The following is a 16,238-nucleotide window of genomic DNA, read 5'->3' as shown; positions in this document are numbered from 1 at the left end:
GATGATGATCCTTTGATGAATCTAAACAAATATATTTTGCCATCTCAAGATAGCTCTGCATTAAAAACAAACCAAAGTAAACATCTGAGATTTTTTTCAAACCAATACAAATGAAGGCATTTCTTAATCATCAATAATGGTCAAGCATCTGTATTGTATCAGAGAACTAAGGATAGGTAGCTTGATCTGAAGAACAATCAGCTTACTGCCCTTAAATCTATGGTACATTGCAGGGAGAGTAAAGTCCTACTATTTGATCCCCTGCTGTTTCAGCTTCCACCTTATTTTCATATCCTATGCAGCTTGAAAAATTACTACACAAACTTAAGTCAAACGGCTCTCCATTACTGCTGTCATACACAACACATTACATCACATACTGGAAGGTTTCATAAGATACCTGCCGATTGTCCTAAATCATTTTTAATCCATATCATTTCGTTAATCAGGATAATGATTGACTTGCAAATAAACCATACTACACAGTATACTAATAACAGAGGTCAAACATTTTGTGTGTTTAAATATACTGCAGGGAATGCCCCATAGCACGAAGTGTAACGAGATAGTCAGAAGTCAAGTCAAGGTAGCCTTGACAGAGAATGTGTTACAACAGGATACGCAAAGCACCAATGAATAAATGTGGGGTCGCATTTTGCTGTGAGCGGTGAACCATTCGTTAGGCTTGCACTTGTCCATAGACTTTCTATGAACTTCTGCATGGCAAATTCCAGGGAATTAGAAATCCAAACAGCACAGCGCCCTCTACAGGGCATCTGGGACCTGTGTGAACAGGGCAAGCAACTGTGCATTTTCTTAACCAATCAGGTTGAAGCATCACTAATAACAGCACAGAATCTGAACCAGGAAGTGTAAGTTAGAATAGTGAATTCAATGTCAAGTCAGGTACAGAAAGCGAAATAAAGAGAGGGTAAGAAAGATTAAATTAAGAGTCAGAGATAAAAGGGGCAGAAAGAAAAAAGTAAAAAAATGTATTTACATTTTTTTTAAATTGTCCAAAAATAATTAAAATTTGAAGGAATGAGACTATAAACTTGTAAAAATTAATTTTCAGTGCCAGAGAGGTTGTTTGACAGTAATTAAGACTTGACACACCGTTAAAATGGTACTTAGATTTGAAATGACTTGACTTAACTTTTATTGGCGAGTTTAGTCCGTATCTGTGACATTAGTACAGGTGGTACTTGTCGTTCAATACATTTGAACGGGGAGCCAGGCTGCGAGATGCCGTTTTCGCACAGCTTTTGGAGGAGCATCGCATCTCAGAGAGCAACTTCCAGATTTTCACATTTAACTGCACGTGTGCAGTCGCCACAAGTTGCTTTCCGATTTGCACATAAATAACGATGAACGCTGTTAGCCTCATCGTTGTTTTTACAGCAAAATCTGGCCCCATTAATAATGTATTTTTGCAATTAAAAATAATTAGGAAGGGTTGGACTATTTAGGGGCTGAACGATTACTTGGGATGCAGTGAAGAAAAATTAAGATGGGTGAGATTTCATTATTTTTTGTAAGGGTATGAATCTCTCTATTTTTGTCCCAATTCCCTTGTCCTTCCATGAGACATACAGGCCTCCACCAACAGAGCTCAAAACTGCCTGCTGACATGTGTACTAAAGTAATTCAGTGGTCACTCTACTTCCAATTTTAATTCCCACAACAGTGCAGTTGTAACTATGAACTCAGCAGTATGGGAAATCGAACCAGTACCTTCCACTAATGTGATATGCACAATGCTGCTCAAATGCATGGTATCACTGCACCACTCAAGAATAATTTAAATCATCACACCTGCTATATTGGCCATCATTGGCAACATACAGCTGCATGCTTGTAAAAGGAAATATTTTGCTCCATTTTACTTTTAGCAGCTGCTGTTTGTGTGTACATAAACTAAGTCTTACTGTGCTCCATGTCATTGATTTGTGGTGATGGTCACATTGCAGTATTAATGATCGCTGTTTCATTACAGAATGTTTATCAACAAATAATCTGTAACTGATTACAAAGTATAACATAATCTATAACCTGTAATCAGTGACTGTGTTCAATTTTTGCATAAAATAAACTATACAAATCTTGCACCTAGAATTTTCCTGTACCATATAGAAATTGATGCATAGCAGAAAAACAAATATTTGGCTTCATAATAGCAATACTTTTTACCCCTCTATAAAATTTTCTGTTATGTACTTTGAAGCCTGCTTTTAATTTACCTTAACTGTACAGTGACCGCTGGCTGGTTGATTTTGAGTGTAAAAATGCAATTTAGAATGTAGTTGCAGTTTGCTGCTGTTAGTTCAAAGTCAATTATCCAGTAGTTCAAATTAAGCAATTTTAATAAAACAGCACAGGAGGCACTTTCTAAACGATTTCAATTCGAATTAACAAAGAATTTGAAGTAAGCAACTTCAAATTAAGAGTAGATTGTAGATAATCAGAAAATAGATACCATTGCTTTAAATATCACTTTGGTTGTCCTGAATGATTGACACTTTGAATCATTGAAATCTTAATTCTTCAGGCCTCCCTACACTTCCCATAGCCACATTACATTCTATTTCATTATGACAAAAAATTACCCCTAGATCAAGCATCCCATTTTTCTTGATAAAATTGTTGGTTCCTTCCATGTTTTCTGTTTCCTCAAGGCTGCTGTAGTTTATACAGGAATCAGTCAGACTGCGTGGCAGGTTGGCACATGCCAGAGGCTCATGGGGCAATTCGGGTATAGCCACTTGGTTACATAGTTTTCGCATGTGCTCACTGAAGAAATCGGAATATCCCACATTGAAGGAGGCTACTGTGGTATTGAAAGTGGCTACAGTGATTGTGGAAATCTGTGATCTCACTGTAAAACATAAAATTAGTTTAAGATTTCTTTTCATAATTTTAAATTCAATTGCTAATATTTCAGACTTAAACATAATGATATAACGACTCGGAATTTCCTGGAACAGCACGAAAGATAATGTATGCTACTAATTACGCCATTTCGTGCACCAATCTCTTTATTGCAAACTTACTCCAAAATTTCCTGGAAAACTAATTTGAATGTGCCACAGCGAGCATTATGGCGAATTAGGGACCTTAGAAGCGGCACAGCCAAAGGCTTATCCCATCTGCATCAATTAAGCAGATCAATATTGGCATGACTTGAGTCATTAAATTCTGAATTTCAAATCCTTTCAGTATGCTGAACTTGATCACTTGCAGAAAATTGTTTGAGTTATGAGCACACTCAGCTGCTGTATTCAGTTGTCAAGATTACAGATAACGACTCAAGTTACAGATTTTTAAAAATTTTTTAACCATTTATTTAGAAGATGGCATTACTAATTTAAACTACCTACAAAGTTTTAGATTGAACAAACCGGGGCAAAATTGGACCTAATTTCTCAGGCACGAAAAGGGGGCAAAAGGTCCAAATAGACAAGACTACGTCCCACAGCTGGCCCAAACTGGTCCAGAGGAAGTGGGCGAGCTGCCTCAGGAGGCACGAATGGTGCCCGCAACTTGACGTAATTATTAAGATAAGGCACGAGGCTCAATTTCGGACGAGCCTCGGGCCTCTGGCTTCTGCCGCACGCTATCAGTGCACCAAAAAAGGGCCTAGACTAATGTTTCCTTCACGCTCACTTTCATCATTGGCATCTGTAGGCACTCCAGTGCCCTACAACATGCACACAGTATACACTAAACCTAACACAGAATGAAGAAGTGGTGTTTTGATGGGTTTCAGATAAGAATGAAATGTATCAAGAGCAGAGATTTTATTTTACTTAAAGCAATTATTTTGAACTCATGAATTCAAATACACTCATCTGCATATTATTTTTCAGCCTAAGTGGCTGCAGCTAGAAAACTAGCGTAAATCCAGGAAATTTGCGATCGCCATTGACTTGACTGGGGATGGTGCTATGATAATCAACTTTTCACGGCTTTGGTAAGGGTATTGGTGGAGCGGCGCAAAAGTCCCAAGTAATTATGGTGAAACTCACATATGCCAAAATTTCCTGGGACTTTTGACTGGAAAGTGAACCCATTGCTGTAGATGAGGCAATAAAACCACGCAAGTCTCCAGGAAATTCTGGTCCCTTTAATATATTAGGATTATGTAATGAATAACAATTTATCATTTTCCAGTTAAATTCGTGATGTTTTGTCTATTTTGCTCACTTATTAGCTCCCACTAGACCATGCAACATTCCCTAACAAAGAGGCAGGCATGTGACCTACTTAAAGTTCTCTGCCATCGTCACTTTTGAGGTGACTGCTAGGAAGTGCGGAGAGAACAGCCTGGGTTCACTCTGCCCTGTGGTTCCCACAAATGACACAGCTACGGTTAGCATGCATCACTTAAGCTCACTAATGCACAGAGTTGAGTTTCACCATTGCATGGTGCAGCATGTTAGTACATCAATGTGGTATTCAATGAGGACAGTCGGACATTTTGAATTTTGATTCACTCAAGTTAATTTTCTCATTTTCATTTATAAAGGGCTTTATTGCAAGAAGTATTTCAGTATATTTCCTAGTGGAACCATTTTGCACAATAAATTAAAAAAGGGTGTCTACAGCTCCACCCACCATACATCTTACCTTCTTTAACTGTGTTATCTCCGTGACTGTTGGAGTGATCAGGTATGTCACTCAGCAAGGTGTGATGGGAATGGGAATGCTTAGCACTCATGCTTTCCATTTCTGTTGCTGTATCGGAACTCCCTCGTCGGGTGAATTTTCCTGTGAAAGAAGAATTTTGTCTTAAAAATCCTCTGGTAAGTTTACCAGACCTCATTTTAAGAAACACAAATTCAAATGCCAGTGAAAATAAAAATATAACATATATAAAACTATATGCCACAGAGGGTTAACACCGGGTTCAACCCTGTGATTCCACATGTGGTGAATTCCTAATCAGAATTAAGTCTTGAAATTACACAGTGCAAAGATTATTGTATGGGCACTTAATGAGTTTGTAATACATTCATTAGTTCGCTATTAAATTACTTTTTTAAAAACAAGTTAACGCCTCTGTTAAATTCGCAGATTAAGCAATTTAACATGAGCACGTTAAGCATTATTATACTAATATTTGCAGAGTGTAATTTCAAGGCTTTAGTATATTGAGGGGAGACACCAGGCACAAGTCTGGAAAGGGAAATTGAAGGGTTAATTAATTAGCGTTTTTACGCACCACCTGGTATTGGTGGCGGACGATCTGGGAGCAAGTTATTCAACTCTCTTCTCAGTCAACCATTCCATCACCCAGGTAAAAAGTCAAATGGTGCATAGTATGGAGGAGGAGAAATAGCAAAAAAATTGCTCGTAAGGCAAGTAAAACACCCAATATGACCATTAAAAAACATTTTATGGGAGAAATTAAGTTAACTTAAGCAACTACATTTAATATTCTTGGCTCACCCAGTATTGTAGCTTGCCATCCACCTCTCTCCAAACCACGCCTTTCTTCCCCAGTTCCAGAAAAGCTCCCAAATGAGAATGTGCTTCGAGTCGGTGACACATCTAAATGATCCTCATGGAGAAGAAATGGCATTCCCATACGTCGCTGCCTCTTTTTACCTGGGTGATGGAACGGGATTGAGCCTTTGCGTTCACGTTCCTCTTTGCGACTCTTGAACTTGTAGACCAGTAAATTAATGATATTAATATTTGATGTAGGTCACAAACCAATTTTGCATATTAACATTTAGGCAGCAGCAGCTTAAGTTTCTGGGCTTATGATGTAGGTTTTCCGATTTACATTACTTTAACACCAGCATTAACTTATTTATTTATTTTAGTTACTGCCAGAATTACAATAACTATCACCAAAAAATCTAGGCTTATGACTCCATAAACAAATATTAAACCAATAAAGAAATGAACTATGTAACAAATTCCAATACTCCAGTAATTTAAATTAATGCCGACTTGAGCCCAATTGGTGTAGCAACCGCATTCAGCAGTACTGAAAATTATTTGTTCTACAATTATTTGTCCCTGTTCTAAAGTGTAAAATGGAGACTGGAAACACAAGAGTAAATACCAATGATATGTGTAAGTGGAATATTGATTAAACCAGTAATATTGCTTTTAAAATTAAATTTTTGTCTGGCCTAATAAATATTTATCAAAGTTTTTGTCACCTTTTTGAAGATGTTCATTCCTAGATCAGTAGAAAGGTCTGGAACAGCCTGTCGTCTCAGGTTTGTCATGGACACCTTAGAAAATGTTTCAGAACTAAGGGATTTTTCCTCTTCATTGCACTTCATAGTAAGATCCTTGCAAAGACATTGTAAACATTAAATGGATCAAAATAAAATACTTCAGAAAAAAAGCTTTTCCATCTTTTTAATTATATATTTATTCACACACACAGCAAAATTGGTCTTGGACGGTAGCACAAAACAGGCTATAGTGAATCGACAGTCCGTTTTGCACCACGCCCAATTTTCCATTGATTTTAAGGGAAAAGAAAAATCGGGCGGGCTGTAAAAACGACTGCCGATTTACTATCGCTCGTTTAGCGGTACTGCCCAAGACCAATTTCACCCCCTCTGTATTTATTCATGGGCCCACACAACATTCAATAAGCTAATGTGCATGAAGATATTACAATGCACCTCAACACTGCTACTTATACCTACCTGCCAGTACAACACCAACCTTATACGTCAACAGACAATGAGCTGGTAGATAACTGTACTATATAAGTGCCAGTCAGGTTATGCTGGCTACACACACTGGGCATGGCGTTTTTCTCCAAACTTTGCCGCATGATTGAACGTACACCCATGTATGACAAGGTAGGTGCATGTGTAAGGTAGGGTTCCAGGTTTCAGAGGAAGCTAAAATGTTCACTATGTGCATTAAATAATTTCAACTCAAGGGTATAGGTCATTCACTGGCCAGCAAAGCAGTTCACAAAGGAAACTTTCAAGTCACAGTGAAGAGCACTGATCAAAAAGGTCACCAGCAATGATAAGGATTCCTATATCCACACTAATTTTCTTTTTGTGTATCCAGACACTAATCTATAGGCGAAGTCACAACATATCTATGAAAATCATAATTTTCCACCCTTTGCTTTTTATTTATCTAGCTCCTTCTGCAGCAAGCATGTAAATGGAGACAGCAGAGATGGAATATCTGCAAAACATGCATGCATTTTATGTTCCTTTTCTATTTTATTTTTTAAAAATGAACAAATCCATTTCTGGTTGAACATTTTGTTCACATTGTTCTTAGAGTTGTAAAAGGAAAAATGGAAGCTCTCCTGATGGCCCAAGATTCCAGGTCTGCTAAGCTCTGCTAAGTCAGGTAACATCTGCTGGGGTAGCAGTGGTACATTACAATTGGCCTTAGCATCTCCGGGTCAGGTGTGAGGCAAAAAAGAAAAATATCAGCCAGGGCTACCACACCAGGTTGCTATCCAGGAACCTCTTCTGAAAATACCATGTATGGACCTGGGTGAGGACTGAATCCAGCTCAGTTGTGATGGCCCCCATGCTTAAATAGCCTTCTGACACTCAAAGAGCCCTCCACTGAAGGTACACAGGCTCCCCAGTGTAACTCAAGAGGACATGTACAGGAAATCATTCCAGGAGCTGCTCCACCATCTGGCCACTCAGCCCTGCCACTTCCAGGATTTTTCATCGGAAGCGATGCCAGGAATAAATATGTTCACCCAAATGTGGGCCGACAAATTCAAGCAATATGCAAATGACGGGAATGCAACATCTGACATACCTCTGGTCATTGAGCACAGATCTAGACTGACACTCCAGTGCAGTGCTGAAGGAGCGCTGCACTGTCGGAGGTGCCGTCTTTCGGATAAGACATTTAACTGAGGCCCCATCTGCCCCCTCAGGTGGATGCAAAATATCCCACGGCACTATTCGAGGAAGAGCAGGGGACCTCTCCCCGGAGTCATGGCCAATATTGATCCCTCAACCAACACCTAAAAAGAGATTGTCTGGTCATTATTACATTGCTGTTTGTGGGACTTTGCTGTGTGCAAATTGGCTGTCGCATTTTCTAAATTCCAACAGTGACTACACTTCAAATGTACTTCATTCGCTGTAAAGCGCTTTGGAACGTGCCGAAGTCGTGAAAGAAGCTATATAAATGCAAGTTCTTTCTTTCTTTTATTTGCACTCTGGCAACACTGGGCGTAAGGAATGCCAGTGCACTGCTGGTATTCTGCACTGCTTTGGCATACGGAGAGGGGATTTAAATTTTAAATGGCTGCATGGAGTTGAATTCTTTGCAGAATGATGAATTCAACTCCTCAGTCCTGCGAAATTAAAAATTTTAAACAAAATTTAAAACATCCTTTTATGCTGTCCACGGAAGCTGTCCTGCCTCCATGAACTGTAGAAGGTACCCGAGGCCCGCTACAGTCATCTTTCATCCAACCCCCTCACCTAGACAGGCTCCCTGATGGAGATGGGAATCCTGTCAGCAGCCTGCCTAAAAAAACATGGTAGTTACTCTTACCCCAGAAAAATGGTTGTAGTCAGGGGTGGGCCACTGGAGTGAATGGAACTCCTGGCCGCTGATTGTGTGCCAAGATTCTGTCAAAGCAGAAAATCCTGGCTTCAATTTGTAGACTTAATCATGAAATAAGGCTATAGTACTGATGGATTGTCAGTTCCTATAGAACCATGCTCCAACCACACTATTATGAGTTGCTGCCTTCAGGTGAGCAGAGGACTGAAAGGTGGACAACATTTTGGGGAAAATGTTTTTAAATCAATCACTGCTCACATATATGACCTTTTAGGAATGGGACCTGTGCACAATATACCCATCATGGTGCAATTGCCAAAAAAGGGGACAATAGGTTTATTGTACACCTACTGTAATAGGTTTACTACACAGTGTGGGGTGCTCTACCCAATCCAGCAAGCCTTCTTCCAAGATCAGTCATAGATGTCATTGGGCTCAAAGAAGGAAAAGAAATACTAATTTGGATGCTATGGAATTTTAACGTGTGCTGTATGTCACTTCTTGCATGAATACTACATGCATGTTGCACAAGAGATGAATTGTAACTAAGTTGCCTGTGGTAAACCAACATGTGTGTATGTGCTATGGTTATCCTTGTAAATATTTAATTCAACATCATTCAGACATGTTAACTATTTTGCCAACATCTAACAACTTGAAATGTTCATCTGTCTTTTTAACTCAGTAATGTTAACTTTTTGTGTCATTTTATTTTACAATTTAGTTTTTGTAGTTTTAATGTAAAAATACATTTTAAAACTAAACCACTTTGACATAGAAGTGAATAATTAGAAAGCATAGATCTGAATATGATCTTTTCATACCTGTGTTTTATGGGTGTTAACCAGAGAAGGAGCTGCTGCTACCATGGAACTACTGCGTGGTCTGGGTAAGTGACTTATCTCAGGTTCAGAGGGTCTGTCAGGCTTCTCCTCCAGAATCTGTCGAAGTCTTTGTAAATAATACATCAGTGCCCAGTGGATACCTTCTTCAGACCAGTGGGGCTGCAGCAGACAGCGCAATACTGCAACATCAAAATAAGTGGCATACCGAGACTTTTGACTCAGTGGTATGGTTATTGAAGTTCTGTAACAGATATAGTTTGTATTTAAACAAAGAATAGGAGAGCAAAAAATGAATAGCATGTTAATGTATAAATCTCTGGAACTTTCATCTGAGTTCAAGGACTAGAACAATTATTTTAGAATATTCTGAACCTCCAGCTGCCCTTTCTACATTCATTTTTTATATTGGTCTTTTTTATTTTTATTCTTGACTTCTAGAAGGTATCGTTTAGTCTTTGAAAGAATGTTTTCAAAAAAAGTGATTATAACATAAAATATGACCAAGAACACGTACAATTTTTCAATTGAGAAACCTCTTTTTCTTAGAATCATAGAATGATACAGCACAGAAGGAGGCCATTCGGCCGGCTCTGTGAAAGAGCTATCCAATTAATAACACTGCCCTGTTCTTTCCCCATGCAGATTTTCCCCCTTCAAGTATTTATCCAATTCCCTTTTGAAAGTTATTATTGAATCTGCTTCCAGCACCCTTTCACGCAGTGCATTCCAGATCATTACAGCTTGCTGTGTAAAAAATTGTTTCCTCATGTCGCCTCTGGCTCTTTTGACAATTACCTTAAATTTGTGTCCTCTGGTTACCGACCCTTCTGCCACTGGAAACAGTTTCTCCTTATTTACTCTATCAAAATCCGTTATGATTTTTAACACCTCTACCAAATCTCCCCTTAACCTTCCCTGCTACAAGGAGAACGACCCCAGTTTCTCTAGGCTGTCCACATAACTGAAGTCTTTCATCGCTGGTAATATTCTAGTTAATCTCCTCTGCACCCTCATCCTTCCTAAAGTGTGGCACCCAGAATTGGCCACAAATCTCTAGCTGGGTCCTAACTAGTGTTTTATAAAGGTTTAACATAACTTCCTTGCTTTTGTACTCTATGCTTCTAATTATAAAGCCAAGGATCCCATATGCCTTTTTAACAGTCTTGTCAACATGTCCTGCTACCTTCAAAGACTTGTGTACGTATACCCCAGGTCTCTGTTCTTGCACCCTCATTAAAATTGTACCATTTAGTTTATATTGCCTCTTCTCAATCTTCCTACCAAAATGAATCACTTCACACTTCTCTGCGTTAAATTTCATCTGCCATGTGTTTGCCCATTTCATCAGTCTGTCTATGTCCTTCTGGAATTTGTTACTATCCTCCTCACTGTTTACTACATTTCCGAGTTTCGTGTCATCTGCAAACTTTGAAATTATGTCCTGTATACCCAAGTCCATGTCAATAATACATATCAAAAAGAGCAGTGGTCCCAACACCGATCCTTGGGGGACAACACTGTATACTTCCCTCCAGTCTAAAAAACAACCATTTACCACTACTCTCTGCTTTCTGTCCCTTAGCCAATTACGCATCCACGCAGCCACTGCCCCTTAAAACCCATGTGCTTCAATTTTGCTAACAAGTCCATTATGTGGTACTTTATCAAACGCCTTTTGGAAGTCCATATACACATCAACCGCACTACCCTCATCAACCTTCTCCGTTACTTCATCAAAGAACACTTTCAAGTTAGTCAAACACGATTTGCCTTGAACAAACCTGTGCTGGCTTTCATTTATTAACCTGTTCATATTTTATTTTTGCCTCTTTTTTTCTTGTTTGGAAGCAGTGGATGTCACAATGGACAACAAGGGCCAATACACAAAGTGAGGTCTATGTGTGATGAAGTTGTTGTGATTAACAATTGTGATGAATTCACTGAAAACTTATCAAACAATAATAAAGACATAAGAAAATATGGAACAAAACCAGATTGTTCTTTCAGCTCTGGAATCTGAGTAAAAAAAAACAACCAGACAGATGGGAAGAAAATCTCCTTTCCCTGTCTGATTAAAATGAATTGATGGACAGTCTCTATGCAGTTTCTAGTGGTTACAAACTCACATCATGAAGGACCATAACTCAATATAAATTAGCAATATCACTGAGAGTGGCAATAAGGATGCTTGGTGGAAACTTAAAAATAGGTTTACAGTGCCGCACTATGGTGTGCTCTTCTAATATTGGCTTCAAAGCATATTGTTGACGCACAGTTGAGAGAGTTTTACTCCAGGAGTACTGGATACTTACTTTGGCTGCCTTAAATGGAAATGTTTATCAGTTCTGACATCGCTTGTCACAATGAGCAAAAATAAATAAAAGAATAGGCTATTTGGCCTATTGAACATGCTCATTCCAACAAATCATATAGAATTTGCATTGCTGTGAACTCCTCAGCTTACTTAATTTACCAAGAATACTACAGGTAAAATTTCTAAGGCAAAACAGTGAAATTTCTGCCTGTTTTCTAAAGGTAAAGCAAGGAAAATTGCAAAATATTAATAAAACACTGCAACCTACATTGTTCATTCACCTGGTCTGGCCTATATGTGACTCCAGACCTACAGCAATGTGGTTGATTCTTAATCGCCCTCTGAAATGGCCTAGCAAGCCACTCAGTTGTAAAATCTCACTAAAAAAAAGTCATAAGAAGAATAAAACCGGACGGGCCACCCGGCATCGGACCACTAGGCACCGGACACGACAAAGGCAAACCAAGCCCAGTCAACCCTGCAAAGTCCTCCTCACTCACATCTGGGGACTTGTGCCAAAATTGGGAGAGCTGTCCCACAGACTAGTCAAGCAACAGCCTGACATAGCCATGCTCACAGAATCATACTTTTCAGCCAACGTCCCAGACTCTTCCATCACCATCCCTGGGTATGTCCTGTCCCACCGGCAGGACAGACCCACCAGGGGTGGCGGTACAGTGATATTCAGTCTGGAGGGAGTGGCCCTGGGAGTCCTCAACATCGACTCTGGACCCCATGAAGTCTCATGGCATCAGGTCAAACATGGGCAAGGAAACCTCCTGCTGATTACCACCTACCGCCCTCCCTCAGCTAATAAATCAGTCCTCTTCCATGTTGAACACCAATTGGAGGAAGCACTGAGGGTAGCAAGGGCACAGAATGTACTCTGGGTGGGGGACTTCAATGTCCATCACCAAGAGTGGCTCAGTAGCACCACTACTGACCGAGCTGGCCGAGTCCTGAGGGACACTGCTGCCAGACTGGACCTGCGGCAGGTAGTGAGCGAACCAACATGAGGGAAAAACTTACTTGACCTCGTCCTCACCAATCTACCTGTCGCAAATGCATCTGTCCATGACAGTATTGGTAGGAGTGACCACCGCACAGTCCTCGTGGAGACAAAGGCCCATCTTCGCACTGAGGATACCATCCAACGTGTTGTGTGGCACTACTACCGTGCTAAATGGGATAGATTCAGAACAGATCTAGCAGCTCAAAACTTGGCATCCATGACGTGCTGTGGGCCATCAGCAGCAGCAGAATTGTATTCCAGCACAATCTGTAACCTCATGGCCCGGCATATTCCTCACTCTACCATTACCAACAAGCCAGGGAATCAACCCTGGTTCAATGAGGAGTGTAGAAGAGCATGCCAGAAGCAGCATCAGGACCAGCACAATGGACAACAAGGGCCAAAAAATGAGGTGCCAACCTGGTGAAGCTACAACTCAGGACTACATGCATGCTAAACAGTGGAAGCAACATGCTATAGATAGAGCTAAGCGATTCCACAACCAACAGATCAGATCAAAGCTCTGCAGTCCTGCCACATCCAGTCGTGAATGGTGGTGGTCAATTAAACAACTAATGGGAGGAGGAGGCTCTGTAAACATCCCCATCCTCAATGATGGCGGAATCCAGCACGTGAGTGCAAAAGACAGGGCTGAAGCATTTGCAACCATCTTCAGCCAGAAGTGCCGAGTGGATGATCCATCTCGGCCTCCTCCCGATATCCCCACCATCACAGAAGCCAGTCTTCAGCCAATTCGATTCACTCCATGTGATATCAAGAAAAAGCTGAGTGCACTGGATACAGCAAAGGCTATGGGCCCCGACAACATCCCGGCTGTAGTGCTGAAGACTTGTGCTCCAGAACTAGCTGCGCCTCTAGCCAAGCTGTTCCAGTACAGCTACAACACTGGCATCTACCCGACAATGTGGAAAATTGCCCAGGTATGTCCTGTCCACAAAAAGCAGGACAAATCCAATCCGGCCAATTACTGCCCCATCAGTCTACTCTCAATCATCAGCAAATTGATGGAAGGTGTCGTCGACAGTGCTATCAAGCGGCACTTACTCACCAATAACCTGATCACCAATGCTCAGTTTGGGTTCCACCAAGACCACTCGGCTCCAGACCTCATTACAGCCTTGGTCCAAACATGGACAAAAGAGCTGAATTCCAGAGGTGAGGTGAGAGTGACTGCCCTTGATATCAAGGCAGCATTTGACCGAGTGTGGCACCAAGGAGCCCTAGTAAAATTGAAGTCAATGGGAATCAGGGGGAAAACTCTCCAGTGGCTGGAGTCATACCTAGCACAAAGGAAGATGGTAGTGGTTGTTGGAGGCCAATCATCTCAGCCCCAGGGCATTGCTGCAGGAGTTCATCAGGGCAGTGTCCCAGGCCCAACCATCTTCAGCTGCTTCATCAATGACCTTCCCTCCATCATAAGGTCAGAAATGGGGATGTTCGCTGAGGATTGCACAGTGTTCAGTTCCATTCACAACCTCTCAAATAATGAAACAGTCCGAGTCCGCATGCAGCAAGACCTGGACAACATCCAAGCTTGGGCTGATAAGTGGCAAGTAACATTCGCGCCAGATAAGTGCCAGGCAATGACCATCTCCAACAAGAGAGTGTCTAACCACCTCCCCTTGACATTCAACGGCATTACCATCCCCGAATCCCCCACCATCAACATCCTGAGGGTCACCATTGACTAGAAACTTAACTGGACCAGCCATATAAATACTGTGGCTACAAGAGCAGGTCAGAGGCTGGGTATTCTGCGGCGAGTGACTCACCTCCTGACTCCCCGAAGCCTTTCCACCATCTACAAGGCACAAGTCAGGAGTGTGATGGAATACTCTCCACTTGCCTGGATGAGTGCAGCTCCAACAACACTCAAGAAGCTCGACACCATGCAGGACAAAGCAGCTCACTTGATTGGCATCCCATCCACCACCCTAAACATTCACTCCCTTCACCACCGGCGCTCTGTGGCTGCAGTGTGTACCATCCACAGGATGCACTGCAGCAATTCGCCAAGGCTTCTTTGACAGCACCTCCCAAACCCTCTACCACCTCCCAAACCCTCTACCACCTAGAAGGACAAGAGCAGCTGGTACATGGGAACACCACCACCTGCACGTTCCCCTTCAAGTCACACACCATTCCGACTTGGAAATATATTGCCGTTCCTTCATCGTCGCTGGGTCAAAATCCTGGATCTCCCTTCCTAACAGCACATTGGGAAAACCTTCACCATACGGACTGCAGCGGTTCAAAGCGGCGGCTCACCACCACCTTCTCAAGGGCAATTAGGGATGGGCAATAAATGCCGGCCTCGCCAGCGGCGCCCACATCCCATGAATGAATGAGAAAAAACGAAAATTTGTGTTTCACAAAATGACATTTCCATTGCTTCATCAAGAGTATTTGATCATTTATGTCCATATTTATCCTTATAACCTTCAACAATGTGAAATTGATCACATTATTAGTATTAATTATAAAAACGACCTCATTACAAGAAGGCCTGCCTTCCATTTTAGTTTTTTTGGCAATGGCTGTCAGGATAATAAATGATTCTGCTGCCAAGGATGGATTTACAAAGAAATTGCAGCTCCCTGCTATACAGTATTTGGTAAGGCATACACTCAAGGATCCGACTGGCTCACCACAGAAACCATGGCAACTAAAGAAAGAAAGTCAGATTCAGCTTGCAGTCACTGCACCTTTACATATAATTTATTACTGAATTCACATAATTATTGCCAGGCTATCACGGTTGCCATAATTATCAGCTCCTTCTCAGAGCACATTATACGATTTTCTTTCTTACACATAATATAATATAATTTTAAATTTATATTGTATCATCACCAGTTTTATAATTATTATTAGTCTTTGTCTCTGCACATTAGATATGGGGGTGGTGCCAGAGGACTGGAGAAATGCAAATGTTACACCCATGTTCGAAAAAGGGTGTAACGATAAACCCGGCAACTACAAGCCAGTCAGTTTACCCTTGCCAGTTGGGAAGCTTTTAGAAATGATAATCCGGGACAAAATTAATAGTCACTTGAACAAGTGTGAATTAATAAAAGGAAAGCCAGCAAGGATTTGTTAAAGGCAAATCGTGTTTAACTAACTTGATTTGAGTTTTTTGATGAGGTAACAGAGAGGGTTGATAAGGGCAATGCGGTTGATGTTGTGTATATGGACTTTCAAAAGGCCTTTGATAAAGAGCCACATAATAGGCTTGTCAGCAAAATTGAAGCCCATGGAATATGGGCAGGCACATGGCAGATGAAATTAAACGTAGAAAAGTGCAATGTGATATATTTTGGCAGGAAGAACGAGGAGGAGCAATATAAATTACATGGTACAATTTTAAAGGGGGTGCAAGAACAGAGAGACCTGAGGATATAGATGCACAAATCTTTGAAGGTGGCAGGACAGGTTGAGAAAGCAGTTAAAAAAAGCATATGGGATCCTGGGCTTTATAAATAGAGGCATAGAGTACAAAAGCAAGGAA

The 16,238-nt window shown here is 41.0% G+C and overlaps 1 protein-coding gene across 1 annotated transcript in view; it reads right to left on the bottom strand.

Moving 5' to 3' along the window:
- The window catches only part of LOC137323875 (protein unc-80 homolog), a 254,762-nt gene that overhangs the window by 205,072 nt on the left and 33,452 nt on the right, over window positions 1–16,238 (bottom strand). Inside the window, exons 8-12 of the mRNA XM_067987905.1 lie at window positions 9,363–9,624; window positions 6,174–6,308; window positions 5,449–5,665; window positions 4,627–4,767; window positions 2,607–2,875 (exon numbers count right to left, since the gene is read on the bottom strand). Of these exons, the coding sequence (XP_067844006.1) occupies window positions 2,607–2,875; window positions 4,627–4,767; window positions 5,449–5,665; window positions 6,174–6,308; window positions 9,363–9,624 (1,024 nt within the window). The remainder of the gene's footprint in view (window positions 1–2,606; window positions 2,876–4,626; window positions 4,768–5,448; window positions 5,666–6,173; window positions 6,309–9,362; window positions 9,625–16,238) is intronic.

The sequence above is a fragment of the Heptranchias perlo genome, chromosome 7 (genome assembly GCF_035084215.1).
Source record: "Heptranchias perlo isolate sHepPer1 chromosome 7, sHepPer1.hap1, whole genome shotgun sequence".
Lineage (NCBI taxonomy): Eukaryota > Metazoa > Chordata > Chondrichthyes > Hexanchiformes > Hexanchidae > Heptranchias > Heptranchias perlo.
This window is presented reverse-complemented; position numbering and strand designations above follow the sequence as displayed.